We start from the raw sequence: 13,604 nt of genomic DNA, 5'->3' as shown, positions 1-13,604 counted from the left end.
CACAGCGTCACTGATGTTTATATATGTGCACATATTTAACCCTTTAACAGAACAGTCCTCCTATATGCTCAAATGATGGACAGCTGCACTGACGTCATACTGAGCTGGAGACCATGCAGCTCCTCCATACCCTTATTTTGAAACTTCTAACAGGAAGAGGCTGCGGGCTGACGTCATCCTGCGTCCTCCGTCCTCCCTCTGTCTGTCTCTGCCTCTCTGTCTCTCAGGTAATGGACGCTCAGAAGGTAAGGATCTGATCGATAACCGTCTGTGCGGCCCGCTGTCCGCCCACAGACCGCGGATTAGGCGTTAGCGGCAGATCAGCGTGTGGTCGAGTTAGCAGCTGATTTACAGATAAGAGCCGCCGGGCGAGTCGGTGTCACCGCTAATGGGCTGACCGATCGATCAGGCCATGATCAATACCTGGGGGTTTTATTATTAACCAGCTCAGCTCAGCCCGCTCCCTGTAATTCTCTCTCTCTCTCTCTCTTCCCCCCCCCCTCTCTCTCCCTCCCCCCCCCTCTCTCTCTCCCTCCCCCCCCCCCCCCTCTCTCTCTCTCCCTCCCCCCTCCCCCTCTCTCTCTCTCTCTCTCTGCATGTATTGATACATAGTGCTGATCAGCGAGTGCAGGTGGGGGTCATCATGATGACGTCAGTATTGATCGGTTAACGCTTCACTGATCAGATTAATGTCAGCAAATGTCCAAAGATGATTTTCAAAGTAAAAGTCCGGCGGAGCGGCCTCTTGCAGTGCTGCTGTGGTTCTGGTCGTTAGGCTGAGGGTGGACACCATATCAAATGATGCTCTGTGTTAGTTGAGGAGACAGAAGCGGCTCTCGTTCATTGCGCATGCCCACTCTCTCTGTGCGCGCAGCTTCAGCACACTGTAAAACAACTGCACTGTAAAACTAGCTGCACTAACACATGTGGTCCAAACAGGAAGCTCTGCACAGGATCATCAGCACGTTAGCCAATAAGAATGAAGAGCTGCAAAACTTCCTGGAAATGGTCGACAGCACCCTGACCGGCCTGCAGGTGAGCTGGCGGCTGTTCAGAGGCGGCAGGAGGCGGGGCTTACTGTGGTAAACTGACCAGACTTTGTCCAACCAGGAGGAGTCATGTAAGGTGGTGTCAGAGCTGGAGGCGGAGCTGGATCAGCTCCGCTGTGCCCTGGAGGAGAAAGGGATGGAGCTGCGTGACATCATCACCGAGGAGAAGCAGAGGAAAGAGGCGGAGCTTCAGGTAGAGGAGAGTTTCCTGTTGTTTCTCCAAGTCTGAGGATTCACATTGATGTCGTGCTTTGACTTCGTTAGCGGCAGCTGTCCGAGGGGAAGTTTGCTCTGCTGTCGTGTGAGGAGCTGCTCGAATTCGCCAATCAAACCCTGAGCATCACCAACGAAGAAGAATTCCTCACAGTAAGATCATAACGTAAACAAACATCAAGCCGTGAAGGAAACAGCTGATCAATTTTTAATGTGATGTTTTTCAGGCTGCGAAACAAATCAAAGAGCGGTAAGTTATCCGCGTGTGTTTTCATGGAGGTGAACATGCGTCATTTTCATGCTTCTCCTTTTGTTTGTTGTTTGTTTTTAACACAGTCAGCTGTTTTTTTCTTTCTAATAAATCTTAACTAACCAATCACTGCTGAGCCCCCCCCCCCCCCCATGGTTTACTAACACAACACCCCCACTGCTCTATCTGGACCCGGCTCCCTGTTGCCAGGGTAACCATGGCCCCGGCGTTCCGGCTGACGACCCGTCCGATGGTATCAGATAACATGTCGCAGTTTACAGTTGACTTCAGCCTGGAGAGGGCGGGCCTTCAACGACTTCACTTCCTGCCAGGTCAGCCATGTTTCTTTAGCTGGCAGTCTGCAGTTTCCATGACGACCTGTGCTGGTCTCACTCGTGCGCCTGAGTTGACCCATCAGTGTGTGTCTTCCAGTGCCCAGAGCCCCAGAGATAGACGTGTCCAGCTGTGTTGTCCGTGACAACGCCATCACTGTCGCTTGGCATCCATCCAACGAGGTGGACAGCAGCGGTGACGGTGGCGTGGGACCGATCGAATGCTACGAACTCGAATACAGCAAAGCAAACTGTGACAATTTGCTGAGGACCACAGGAGGTGCATGCTGGGAAAAAGTCAGTGACATCAGAGAGACAGCGGTCACCATATCAGGTGAGCTAACACCCCGCCCCCTGGGGAGGAGTGGGGACAGCGTGTTAGCATGTTAGCACATCAGCATCTGACTTTGTCACATTGCAGGTCTGAAGTTTGATTCCCGGTTTGTCATTGTTCGAGTCAGAGCGAGGAACAAAGCGGCGGCGGGGGAGTTCTCAGAGCCGGTTGCTGTGGAAACCACAGGTGAGCACAGCAGGGCTCATGATGGATGCTGGGTTTGTGCTAACGGCTTCTTTTCTACGTGTAACTTGCAGCGTTTAACTTCGGCTTTGACGCGGCAACAGCTCACATTGAGCTAAAGGTTCATGGCGACATGGTGACCTGGGAGCCTCAGGGGGTCAAAGGTCATGACCCCCGACTGAGAGGCAAAGAGAATAAAAGCAGGTGAGGACACACACACACACATGAATAACCTCCAGCTCTTGCTCTGCTGCCGTTGGTGTGTTTGACCTTTTTTGTCCCTCTTCAGTCTCCGTACTGCGCCCTCTTCAGCCGCTCAGGTATAAATTGTCACTGGTTGCCTGGCAGCCACGTCTTCATCCGCCATGTCTCACTTCATGCAGACACTGCTGACATCACGTTTAATTTGCAGTTTTCCAGTGAGATCTTCATTTGTTGTGTTTCTGTCCCAGACACAAACCAACCTGTCATTTCCTGTTTACTGACGAACACGTGTTGCCACAGTAACCCGTCGTACTTTCTGTTAGTCATACTCTTCATGTTTCGGCTGCACCTTCGCTTCGGCTCGACCTCATTGGCTGCTCTGCTTTGTCATCGTTTCAGACTGTTTTAATGTTTGCTGCTTCCTTTCAGCAGTCGGAGCGCCACACCATCACCCAGCAAGACGGCAGGAAGCCGAGGACGTGACCGCTTTGCCGGAGAGTCGTACACGGTGCTCGGTACGGAGCGCCACTGATGCTAAAGCTGCGCTCTCTGACATCACTTCCATTTCTTTGCATGTCTTTTCTGTCTCCTAGGCAACCAGGAGATGAACGGTGGACGCCATTATTGGGAGCTCTGCCCACTGTCTGATTGGAAGTCATACAGTGTGGGCGTGGCCTACCGGGCCAGCCTGGGTCGCTTTGACCAATTAGGGAAGAGCACCGGTTCATGGTGCCTTCACGCCAGCCAGTGGCTGCAGAGCTCTATGGCCGCCAAGCACAACAATCGAGCGAAGGCACTGGATTGGCCGTTGCCTCAGCGAATCGGAATCTACTGCGACTATGAGAACGGTACGAAGAACCCAGTTTATGTTTCAGCGTGTCCCTGTTGCTTCGTGCTCCACCTCCTGTCAATCAACACGTCAGCTGCTGTCACTAGCTCCTGTGTGTCAGGCCCCTTCATTGGTCACATGCTGTTTGTAGCTTCTGCTGTTAATGCTGCACGTTGACCAGCCTGGCTCGTCAGACGGCTTTTCCCCTCTGTGTGGTTTTAATCTCATGCTGTGTTGACACAAAGGTTCCAGCCCGTCCTGCAGAACTTTCCGCTGCTGCTGTCTCTCTCAGTACTCGGCTTCTTCCTCGTCTGACCCTTCCTGTTTCTCTTCAGGAGATCTACTGTTTATCGATGTTGACCGGCTTCGGCTTCTTCACGCCTTCAGAGCAAAGTTCAGCCAGCCGCTCGTCCCCGCCTTCACTGTGAGTACCGCGGCGCTGCTCCGGCGCTGTGCTCATACACAGTACTCACAGCAGTAAACGTGTGTTGCAGGTTTGGTGCGGTGGTATCACCATAGCAACGGGTCTGCAGGTGCCGAGCTTCATGGGAAACTTTCTGTCGACCAATCGGAGCCTCAGCAGCCTGTCGCAGTAGACCGGCTTTATGTATTGATTTAATCGATCTGATATTATTGCTAATTTAATGTTCGTATAGTTTTCAGTCTAATTTATTAAAATATTTTATATTGTTATTATATTATTATATATGAAGTTTCTAACTTGCTTTCTGTTGTTCTCTTGAATGATGCTGACACTCCATATCCCATGATCCTTTGTGCCAGTAAGTGGATTTACCTGCTGTCCAGTGATCGAACAAACAGCGACATCTTTTAATACACTTGTGAGGAAACAGGAAGCGCTGCCCTCCTTCCTTTATTCTGAAGGAGCTGATCAATGTGTTTTATTTGATTTTTTTGTTGGCTTTAATTGTTTAATTGTAGAGAGACTATGTTTTGACTTCTTCTCATTTGGACCAAGACTGACTGATTTGTTTGAAGATACAGAAATATGTTTGTGTTTTATTGTTTTTTAGAGCAAATTATATTAAAGGCGGTGTGAGTATGAGTTTATTGATCTGTTACATCTCAACACACACAGAGGAGACACAAGCTCAGCAGAAATACGTCATTTGTCCTTCTCTTCAGAGGACTTCTCCTCTTCTCTCCTCCTCTTCCTCCTCCTCAGCCTCCCTCCTGCAGACCTCATACAAGCGAAAGGAGGCGAAGACGGTAGCAAGCAGACAGGAGGCTCCGAGGATCAGCCACCAGCTGAAGGAGGCGAAGGAGGCTCCCTGAATTCAGGCAGAGCAATGAAACCTCTTAGTCAATAATCAATAATCAGATCTCATCGTAATGCTAAATGCTAATGCTAATCCTTGCAGATGGTTGTCCAAGTGCTAATGCTAAAGCTAGCACAGTGTTGATTACCTTGGCCACACAGTAGAGCCCAAAACAGACGAGGACAATCAGGGAAAGTATCTGAACACACAGCGGCGGCCGAGAATCCTGGGACATGATTGGTCATCAGAAAAATCCAGCAGCCAATCAGGGCTCTCCAATTCAGCAAACCTACAAGGACCGGAAAATGACCTGAAAAACAATAAAACTATGTGATCATGTTTGGAAAACGTTTACAGAAAGACAGAGCAGGAGGAGCGCCGCAGGCGACGCCTTTATATCTGCTGCTGTAATCCTGAAACTAATCTGGAGCCATCAGCTGATTAATGCTGTGAAGCACAGTCACAACGTGTCATCCATGTCATATCATAACATATCATACATGTCATAGATCATATCATACATGTCATAGATCATATCATACATGTCATAGATCATATCATACATGTCATAGATCATATCATACATGTCATATCATATTATATCGCATCATATCAAAGTCAAAGTCAGCTTTATTGTCAAATATGCTGTCATTGTAACATCATGTAACATCAACAACACAACACATTTAACTCAAACACACACGGTTACTGTGTTTATGATGTCAACCCCTCATAAGTGTGAAATAATGTCAGTGAATGAAATTAAATCATAATCCAGTGGAATTATCCATGATCGATGGTGATTGATATTTTTGGGTCAGAGCATCATCAATACGTTTTGTTTTTTTTACAGTGTGTCTTGTTTCCTGCTGGAGATAATTACTTCATGGCTTGTTTCTGTCGACACTGCATCCACTGATCAGCTTCACCGGCTCATCCTGCACTCAGAGTAATGAGACCACTGATGATGTGTTATTGATCCGCTCATCATTAGGCCTGTGTTAGCATGTGGCAACAATAAAAGTTCGTCCCTCAAAGTGAAAATGTGAAGGACTCACTCAACAGCAACAAAGACAGGCTGGGGAGGAGGCGAGCTCGTCTCCATGGCAACAAGTCAACAAAACACCAGAAGGAGAAGGAACAACCGAGCAACAGACAGACTGCAGGAGGAAAAGGGAGCACAGAGGACGAGGAGGACGAGCAGGGTCTTCATCAGCAGGTTAAAGGAATCCTGACTTTGTTTCCCAGGTTTCCTGCTTGTACGTGTGCTTGTGCCCATCGGTGTGTCATTAAACACCAGCACGCCTGTTTGTCAGGGTACGGGTCACTCTTGATTACTTGATGGTTTGGTCCTCAGAAATGATGGCTTGTTTCCGTGGAAACCGGGAGGAGTTTTACGGAGAAGTCCTCCTACTGGACGACAGGAAAATGACACTGACGGCGGAGCAAAGCATCAAGGTGAGCTCCATTTCTCTGTCCGTTGTGTTCGCACCAACAGAAGGCGACAAAATGAAATCCTGCTTGGTCCTCAGAAATCTTCGAAGGCGGCGGCCATTTTGCAGCTGGTACTTTCTTACCTGGATGTAGCAGAGGTGGAGTTCTTTGGTTTGAGGTTCTGTGATGACAAACAGCAAACAGTAAGAGAGTCACATGAGGAAGACTCACACGAGCTTCATCACACAGGCTGAATGCTGGTTTCTTTCAGGTCTGGTTGGATCCTTCCAAAACCCTCTCACAGCACCGGGGACTCTGTGAGTTTGACTTCTTCACCTCATCAGCTGGTTTGTTTTCATTCATTCACCAAAGTTCTCTTTTGTCCCAGTTGGGCCGCCGTACATTTTCTATTTTGGAGTCAAATTCTACGTTGAAGATCCATCGAGACTGAAAGATGAAACGACGCGGTACTGTTTGATCATTGTTGTTGTTATTGTTGCTCTTACAGTCAATCAATCAATAATCAGTAATAATTATATCATGATTCAGTGCTTTAAGCTTTAAGAGTTTCTCAGCACTTCATTTCATTTGTTGACGTTACTGATGTTATTGTTGATGATGATGTTGTTGTTGTTGACGTTGTTGTTGTTGTTGACGTTGTCAGGCACCAGTTCTACCTGCAGGTTCGGCAGGATGTCTGCCAAGGTCGCCTGCCTTGCCCCGCCCGCCTCAGACCTCGGCTGTGGGCTCTGATGCTGCAGGGTGAAGACCTCAGACAGACGGATTACTGTAAACACGTGAATCTGTGTCTGATTCTTTTCCTTTGTTTCAGCGGATCGAGGTGACCACACGCAGGACGGTTTGTCAGATTCTAAGGAGCAACAGGAAGTTCAGCTCCTCTACGAATCACTGGCGTAAACACAGATAATACGTGTGATTGATTGATTGATTGATTGATTGATTGATTGATTGATCACTCACTGTCTCTCTGTCAGTGGGGTCTGTCGTCCTGAGGCTCAGCGGCTCTTCCTGTCTCTCTGCAGCTCGCTGCAGATGTATGGCGTCTCTCTGTTTGCTGCCTATGTGAGCTAACGGGTCACAGATCAATCATACTTCAAGATTATCAATCACTAGGTTCATATCATAGCAGCATGAGCTCACTGTATGTTTTTGGTTCCTTGCAGGGGGAGAACCAGACAGAGTACTTCCTGGGTCCAACACCAGCGGGCGTGGTTGTCTACAAGAACAAAGTGATGGTGGGCAGATATTTCTGGTAGGAGTGAGACCTCAGCTTCTATCTTTGTTTTGTTGTTCAGCGTGAACCATCACTGTAAACAATACTATTGATCTAATCAATGAGCTTTGTTGAGGAGTCTGTTGATGATGATCAAAGATGTTGGTGTCATGTGACGGTGACAAACACACAAGTGTTTTCTTCAGGCAGAGAATCACCAAGCTCCACTTCAAAGACGAGACGTTTGAGCTCAGAGTCTCCTGCAGAAACGTGAGCACATAGCTGACAATGCTAATGCTAATGCTGATGCTGATGCTGATGATGATGATGATGCTAATGCTAATGCTAATGCTGATGCTGATGCTGATGCTAATGCTAATGCTAATGCTAATGATGATGCTGATGCTGATGCTGATGATGACAGTGTGATCAGAAAACAGAAACATGAGTCTGAACTTTTCTTACTTTTTATTGTGGTGCATAAAAATCTGAACTGAACGTTTGTGTGTTTGAGTTTCAGGGTTCTGAGACGTCGTTCTTCTTTCAGATGTTGGATCGATGGAGCTGTAAACGTTTGTGGAGATGTTGTGTTGAACATCATGCCTTTTTTAGGTAACACACACAGGACACACACGCACACAGGACAAACACACACACAGGACACACACACACAGGACACACACACACACACAGGACACACACACAGGACAAACACACACACACACGTCTTATTTCAGTAAAATGATTTTGTTTAATTTTCATTGATTTACTGTTTTCAGGATGTCAGAGATGAATCCAATAGCACACAAACTGAAACGCAGCAGGTTAACACAGACACACACACACACACACTCAGACACACACAGACACACACACACACACACTCAGACACACACACACACACACACTCACACACAGACACACGCTCACTCAGACACACACACACAGACACACACACACACAGACACACACACACACTCACACTCAGACACACACACTCACACTCAGACACACACTCAGACACACACACAGACACACACGCTCAGACACACACACACACAGACACACACTCAGACACACACACTGAAGAATTAGAAGAACTTAGAATCTGTTTGTAAATTGATTGTAATAATTGCTTCCCTCCCTCTCTCTCTCTCTCCATGTGTTGTACTGCTCGCTCGCTCTGTCATGAAGTATTGATCGCTCTCCTGCTCTTCCTGGCACGTTGACGGACGCTGCTGTAACTAAAACAGACGTGTGTCCGAGGCAGCGCTGTGCGTTCACACACATGTTGCTCGGCTCTCATGATTTAGTGTAAGATTTGATTTTTGTTGTCAGTGATCAATAATCTCTCCCTCTCCTCTGCTCCAGCCACACAGACAGCCTCTATCAGCAGTGGACTAATGATAAAGCAGACAGCGCCACCTGCAGTTCACAGGTGAGAGAGGAGGCCATGATATAATTCCATGTGGTGATGTCATGACGCAGTTTGTGTCGCACCTTCAGGTCAGAAGGTGTGGCCGGGCGTGACCATAAGCAACCCGGTGCACCCTGGGAAAATGGCAGCACCGTGAGGTAAGACAGAAATACGTCATTCAGGGAACTGGTAATCTAATTACACAGATGTAATCTGATTACACCAATGTAAACGACTGGTTTCATTCTAGTGGCCTGTTCAATCCGAAGTTTCCTCCAAACACCAAAGAAGAAAAGCATGGAGGCGGACCACAGAGGTACCCCCACCCCATTACTGCACCAGGACCATGATCCAAGTGGTGTTTGTTTACTTCTGATGTTACCAATCAGAACGGCGTCCACTACAACAGAGCCATGTGACCACAGACACACAGAAACAGCTGTTTCCTGTTTGCAGGCGTAGCAGAAGTCTGGATGGAGACCGACCAATCAGACAGCACAGGAGGAGGTGAGAACGTTACAAATATCTTTTATTAACGTAAACGTCTCGCTGGAAAATGTATATTCTGATTACAGCTCCCGTTTCCGTGGCAACATGAGCAGTGGCAGCGAATCAGAGAGGATGGCGAGTTCCAGTGAGCACCGCCGCTGCCGGACAAAGAGGCGGTCTGTGCTGTGTCTTTTTTTTCTCATCTTCTTCCTGTCTAAAGAGGTTACCATGGTGACCTGCAGCCCTGCCAGATAATGAGTTAAAAGTTTGTTAGAGATGAACTGTTGGTTGAAGCGTCTGACTTCAGAAGACAAAGCTAATGCTAATGCTAATGCTGTGTGTTTTTGTAGACCGAGTCCTGACGCCCATATATGGAAACACATCCAGTAAGTGAGATCTATCTGCTTTGTGAGGGCACACACACACACACACACACACACGTGCATTATCATAACGTGTGTTGTGTGCATACAGGAAGCAGCTGGTAGAACCCGATCATGTGATTCACAGACAGATGGAGGAAATACCCTATAAGGAAGTGAGGTGAGGAAAGGTGTGTGTGAGAGAGAGAGACTGAAGGAATACTCATGGAAACATGTGTCCTGCAGAGTGTTGGGGGAGCCAATCAGAGTGCGGCGTTCCCCCAGAGGCCGTCGACATCAGCGGTGTGTGTCAGCCTCAGACCTCCAGTAGGTGTCGGCCAGTGACCTCTTCAGTGATTGGTTCCAGGGCTGAGTGAACAAACAGCTGTGTTTGTGTTTCAGGTCAAAGCCTGAGCTGCTCCCTCCTCTTCCAGTTACCACGACAACGGACACTTTCTGTCGATTACCCACAAGTCCCTGACACAGCCTCATCCACTACCCACAATTCACCTTCTTTTCAGGTCTCAGCTGTGAGTCCTGTCCTGTGGAGGTGGCTTGATGAAGAGTACTGATGAAGAGCACTGATGAAGAGTACTGATGAAGAGTACTGATGAAGAGTACTGATGAAGAGCACTGATGAAGAGCACTGATGAAGAGTACTGATGAATCAGAATCAGAAATCAGAAATACTTTATTGATCCCCGGGGGGAAATTGTTTTCGTTCCAGGTGCTCCATGTATACTCAAAAAGACAGAAATACTAATAAGGTAAAGTAGTGAGCGTAAAAAATAAAAATAAAAAATATAAGATAAAAACCTAATAAATTCTAAACATTAATGTAATGTACATTGAAGAGCACTGATGAAGAGTACTGATGAAGAGCACTGATGAAGAGCACTGATGAAGAGCACTGATGAAGAGCACTGATGTGGATCGTTGGATCGGTGCCTCAGAGAATTCAACCTGCTGTAACAGCCCGAGCTTCAATCATCCTCTTTTTGAATGTCTGTAAATCAAAAGGTTTGAAGTCTGTGATGATGAAATAAATCTACCAGGAAGTCGGTCTGACAGGACCAGGTGCTGCCATCTAGCGCCCACTGAGGCACAAACGGCACTAGGCATGAACACACACCAGACCCACAGACACACACACACACACACACACACACATACAGACACACACACACACACAAAGACACACAAAGACACACACACACAGACACACCCACACACACACACACACACACAGACACACACACACACACACAGACACACAAAGACACACACACACAGACACACACACACACAAAGACAGACACACACAGACACACACAGACACTGGAATGAATAAATACATACTGTATTGATGACATAAACGGTTAAATACTTTTAAAAACAGACGTTTGATCAATTCGCCACGAGCCCTCGTGACAACATCACGTGACGTCCCGCAGAGTGACGCGACATCAGCTGACTGCGGTCAACAGAGGAAGAAGAAGCAGCGAGCTCCTCCGTCGACCTTCGTCTCGGTGCATTTCTCTGTTTCTGCCTCCGACTCCGCAGCTTCTCGACCCGACATGGCGAGTCAGTCCCAGGGCATCCAGCAGCTGCTGCAGGCCGAGAAGAGAGCGGCCGAGAAGGTGACCGAGGCCCGTAAACGTGAGTACACAGGCGCACAGAGCCCACCGCGGCCCCCCGGTCCGTGCCGAGACAGATGTTAGCGGACAGCTCCCGCTGACACGGGACCAGGACTGGACCATGAAGTCAGGGGGCAACAGAGAGTACCGGGGGAGAGGTGTGGGGGGTGGGCGCAGACGGGCCGCAGCGGGACCCGGCGGAATAATCTAATAATTTAGAGACTCTGTGCTGCGTGGGTCTCACTGAACCGGGGCGCACACGGAGCTGTGGCGGGGTGCGAGGCCGCTGGTACCAGGCTGCTCAGACACCGGCCCACGCTCCGGCTCAGCTGGACCTCTGGTGTTTGAGTGATTTGATCTAAATCTGTGTTTTTAGTAACAGCGTTTTAGCTCGGTCACGTGTTCATGTCGCAGAGCATCATGGGGTGATGACATCACATGATAATCCATGGAGGATAACGATCTGATGTGATCTGTCGCCCCCTGCAGGGAAGAACCGCCGCCTGAAGCAGGCCAAGGAGGAGGCGCAGGCTGAGATCGAGCAGTACCGGCTGCAGAGGGAGAAGGAGTTCAAGACCAAGGAGGCTGCTGTGAGGCTGCTCTTTGACTTCCTGTCTGCCTGTCTGTCTGTCTGTCTGTCTGTCTGTCTGTCTGTCTGTCTGTCGCCCTTCCTGTCGCCCTGCCTGTCTGTCTGCCTGTCGCCCTGTCTGCCTGTCGTCCTGCCTGTCTGTCTGTCTGTCTGTCTGTCTGTCTGCCTGTCTGTCTTCCTGTCTGTCTGTCTGTCTGTCTGTCGTCCTTCCTGTCTGTCTGTCTGTCTTCCTGTCTGTCTGCCTGTCTTCCTGTCTGTCTGTCTGTCTGTCTGTCTGTCTGTCATCCTGTCTGTCTGTCTGTCTGCCTGTCTGTCTGTCTGTCTGTCTGTCTGTCTGTCTGTCTGTCTGTCTGCCTGTCTGTCTGCCTGCCTGTCTGTCTTCCTGTCTGTCTGTCTGCCTGTCTGCCTGCCTGCCTGCCTGTCTGTCTTCCTGTCTGTCTGCCTGTCTGTCTGCCTGCCTGTCTGTCTTCCTGTCTGTCATCCTGTCTGTCTTCCTGTCTGTCTGTCTGTCTGCCTGCCTGCCTGTCTGTCTGTCTGTCTTCCTGTCTGTCTGTCTGTCTGCCTGTCTGTCTGTCTGTCTGTCTTCCTGTCTGTCTGTCTGTCTGTCTGCCTGTCTGTCTTCCTGCCTGTCTGTTGTCCTGTCTGTCTGTCTTCCTGTCTGCCTGTCTGTCTTCCTGTCCTCCTGCCTGTCGCCCCGCCCCAGGCTGCCCTCTGTCCTCTGACGTCTTGTCATTGGGTTGTTGTATGTTCCTGTTTATCTGATGGTTTACTCACACTTCCTCCTCCAGGCTCTTGGTTCCCATGGTAACAGTGCAGTGGAGGTGGACCGTGACACGGCCGAGCGGATGGGTCGTATCCAGGCCAGTTACCGTGGTAACAGGGAGACGGTGCTGGGTGAGCTGCTGCGACGGGTCTGCGACATCCAGCCAGAGTTCCACGCTAACTACCGCGTGGCTGGCTGAGGGTGGAGCCATGTGACTGTGTGGGTGGAGTCAGGAGCGGCGGCCTGGATGTTCTGTTAGTTTAGTTCCAAACCCTCCTGAGTTTAGTTTGTGTAAACCTCCTGTGTAGTATTTAAGTGGTCAGAGTTCATGACGCCCCGCTCCGACGAGACCCTGAATAGTTGGTGTATTTATATATGTGGAGTTCCATCTGTTCCTCATCTCGTCCTGAAGCCTTCACTTCGCTGTTTGACTCTTCCACAGTAGTGATTCCTGTTGGTGACCGTGTGACTGTCCTGTGAACATATTAAATTGTGGATTGGCTGAAGCTGTGTCCCTGAGTGTGACGAGTGATGTTTATAAAACCTCATGAAGCAGAATCAGAACTCCTTCATTTATCCGGAGGGGAAATTCTTTTTGTTACAGACGAGAATAAAAATCAAAGGAATAAATCATGAATATCTAAAAACCTGGATTGTTGCATCTAAAGAACATATTGACTCTGTATAAACCTTCACACAGTGAAGAGCAGGACATGAATGTCCCAGTGTGAATGGACAGTGTCTGAGCGACTGTCACAGGTCAGAGCTCAGTAGTTTGATTGACAGGCAGGAATGACTTCCTGTGTCTCTCAGTGGTGCATCGTGGGAGTCGGAGTCTGTTGCTGAACGAGCTCCTGTAGCTGGTCAGCACAGTGTGGAGCGGGTGAGAGGGACAGTCCAGTATGGTCTTTACTTTGGACCACGTCCTCCTCTGACACACCTCTGTCATAGAGTCCAGGTCCTCTCAACATGGCCGCCTTCCTGGTGGTTCTGTTGAGTCTGTTT

The 13,604-nt window shown here is 48.9% G+C and overlaps 3 protein-coding genes across 6 annotated transcripts; all 3 read left to right on the top strand.

Moving 5' to 3' along the window:
* Positions 1 to 45: 45 nt before the first annotated feature.
* On the top strand, positions 46 to 4,460 carry fsd1l (fibronectin type III and SPRY domain containing 1-like). 2 transcript variants are annotated; one of them, XM_028418426.1, is made up of 13 exons: positions 46 to 245; positions 940 to 1,035; positions 1,111 to 1,242; positions 1,314 to 1,415; positions 1,490 to 1,512; positions 1,723 to 1,844; positions 1,945 to 2,178; positions 2,266 to 2,364; positions 2,436 to 2,565; positions 2,998 to 3,080; positions 3,159 to 3,413; positions 3,730 to 3,818; positions 3,889 to 4,460. In XM_028418426.1, the coding sequence occupies exons 1-13, from the start codon at positions 114 to 116 to the stop codon at positions 3,988 to 3,990; spliced, it is 1,599 nt and encodes a 532-aa protein (XP_028274227.1). In that variant the 5' UTR covers positions 46 to 113; the 3' UTR covers positions 3,991 to 4,460. The 2 variants fall into 2 exon arrangements, with proteins under 2 accessions (XP_028274227.1, XP_028274226.1); XM_028418425.1 differs by having other exon boundaries at positions 2,995 to 3,080.
* A 1,351-nt stretch (positions 4,461 to 5,811) lies between these two features.
* Positions 5,812 to 10,758, top strand: epb41l4a (erythrocyte membrane protein band 4.1 like 4A). 3 transcript variants are annotated; one of them, XM_028418612.1, is made up of 22 exons: positions 5,812 to 5,933; positions 6,032 to 6,132; positions 6,207 to 6,311; positions 6,380 to 6,425; positions 6,497 to 6,575; positions 6,773 to 6,870; positions 6,941 to 7,022; positions 7,104 to 7,191; positions 7,293 to 7,381; positions 7,549 to 7,612; positions 7,863 to 7,954; positions 8,122 to 8,166; positions 8,537 to 8,616; positions 8,714 to 8,780; positions 8,849 to 8,917; positions 9,010 to 9,075; positions 9,216 to 9,266; positions 9,335 to 9,424; positions 9,599 to 9,634; positions 9,723 to 9,791; positions 9,857 to 9,937; positions 10,013 to 10,758. In XM_028418612.1, the coding sequence occupies exons 2-22, from the start codon at positions 6,034 to 6,036 to the stop codon at positions 10,089 to 10,091; spliced, it is 1,575 nt and encodes a 524-aa protein (XP_028274413.1). In that variant the 5' UTR covers positions 5,812 to 5,933; positions 6,032 to 6,033; the 3' UTR covers positions 10,092 to 10,758. The 3 variants fall into 3 exon arrangements, with proteins under 3 accessions (XP_028274413.1, XP_028274411.1, XP_028274410.1); XM_028418610.1 differs by having other exon boundaries at positions 5,814 to 5,893; XM_028418609.1 differs by having other exon boundaries at positions 5,917 to 6,132.
* Positions 10,759 to 10,903: 145 nt separating this feature from the next.
* Positions 10,904 to 13,113, top strand: atp6v1g1 (ATPase H+ transporting V1 subunit G1). The gene is made up of 3 exons (XM_028418613.1): positions 10,904 to 11,269; positions 11,737 to 11,837; positions 12,625 to 13,113. The coding sequence occupies exons 1-3, from the start codon at positions 11,188 to 11,190 to the stop codon at positions 12,796 to 12,798; spliced, it is 357 nt and encodes a 118-aa protein (XP_028274414.1). The 5' UTR covers positions 10,904 to 11,187; the 3' UTR covers positions 12,799 to 13,113.
* Positions 13,114 to 13,604: the final 491 nt, after the last annotated feature.

The sequence above is a fragment of the Parambassis ranga genome, chromosome 12 (genome assembly GCF_900634625.1).
Source record: "Parambassis ranga chromosome 12, fParRan2.1, whole genome shotgun sequence".
NCBI classification, from domain to species: Eukaryota; Metazoa; Chordata; class Actinopteri; family Ambassidae; genus Parambassis; species Parambassis ranga.
Note: the sequence above shows the minus strand (reverse complement) of the source record. Positions and strands in the feature narration are given on the sequence as shown.

Bases quoted from the DNA above. Each gene is read 5' to 3' on its own strand.
- fsd1l (XM_028418425.1), top strand. From the start codon at position 114: ATGCAGCTCCTCCATACCCTTATTTTGAAACTTCTAACAGGAAGAGGC. The intron at 1,513-1,722 runs GTAAGTTATCCG...CCCTGTTGCCAG, and splicing joins GCGAAACAAATCAAAGAGCG to GGTAACCATGGCCCCGGCGT. The intron at 2,566-2,994 runs GTGAGGACACAC...GCTTCCTTTCAG, and splicing joins GGCAAAGAGAATAAAAGCAG to CAGTCGGAGCGCCACACCAT.
- epb41l4a (XM_028418609.1), top strand. From the start codon at position 6,016: ATGGTTTGGTCCTCAGAAATGATGGCTTGTTTCCGTGGAAACCGGGAG. The intron at 6,576-6,772 runs GTACTGTTTGAT...TGACGTTGTCAG, and splicing joins CTGAAAGATGAAACGACGCG to GCACCAGTTCTACCTGCAGG. The intron at 7,613-7,862 runs GTGAGCACATAG...TTTGAGTTTCAG, and splicing joins TCAGAGTCTCCTGCAGAAAC to GGTTCTGAGACGTCGTTCTT.
- atp6v1g1 (XM_028418613.1), top strand. From the start codon at position 11,188: ATGGCGAGTCAGTCCCAGGGCATCCAGCAGCTGCTGCAGGCCGAGAAG. The intron at 11,270-11,736 runs GTGAGTACACAG...CGCCCCCTGCAG, and splicing joins GGTGACCGAGGCCCGTAAAC to GGAAGAACCGCCGCCTGAAG. The intron at 11,838-12,624 runs GTGAGGCTGCTC...TTCCTCCTCCAG, and splicing joins TCAAGACCAAGGAGGCTGCT to GCTCTTGGTTCCCATGGTAA.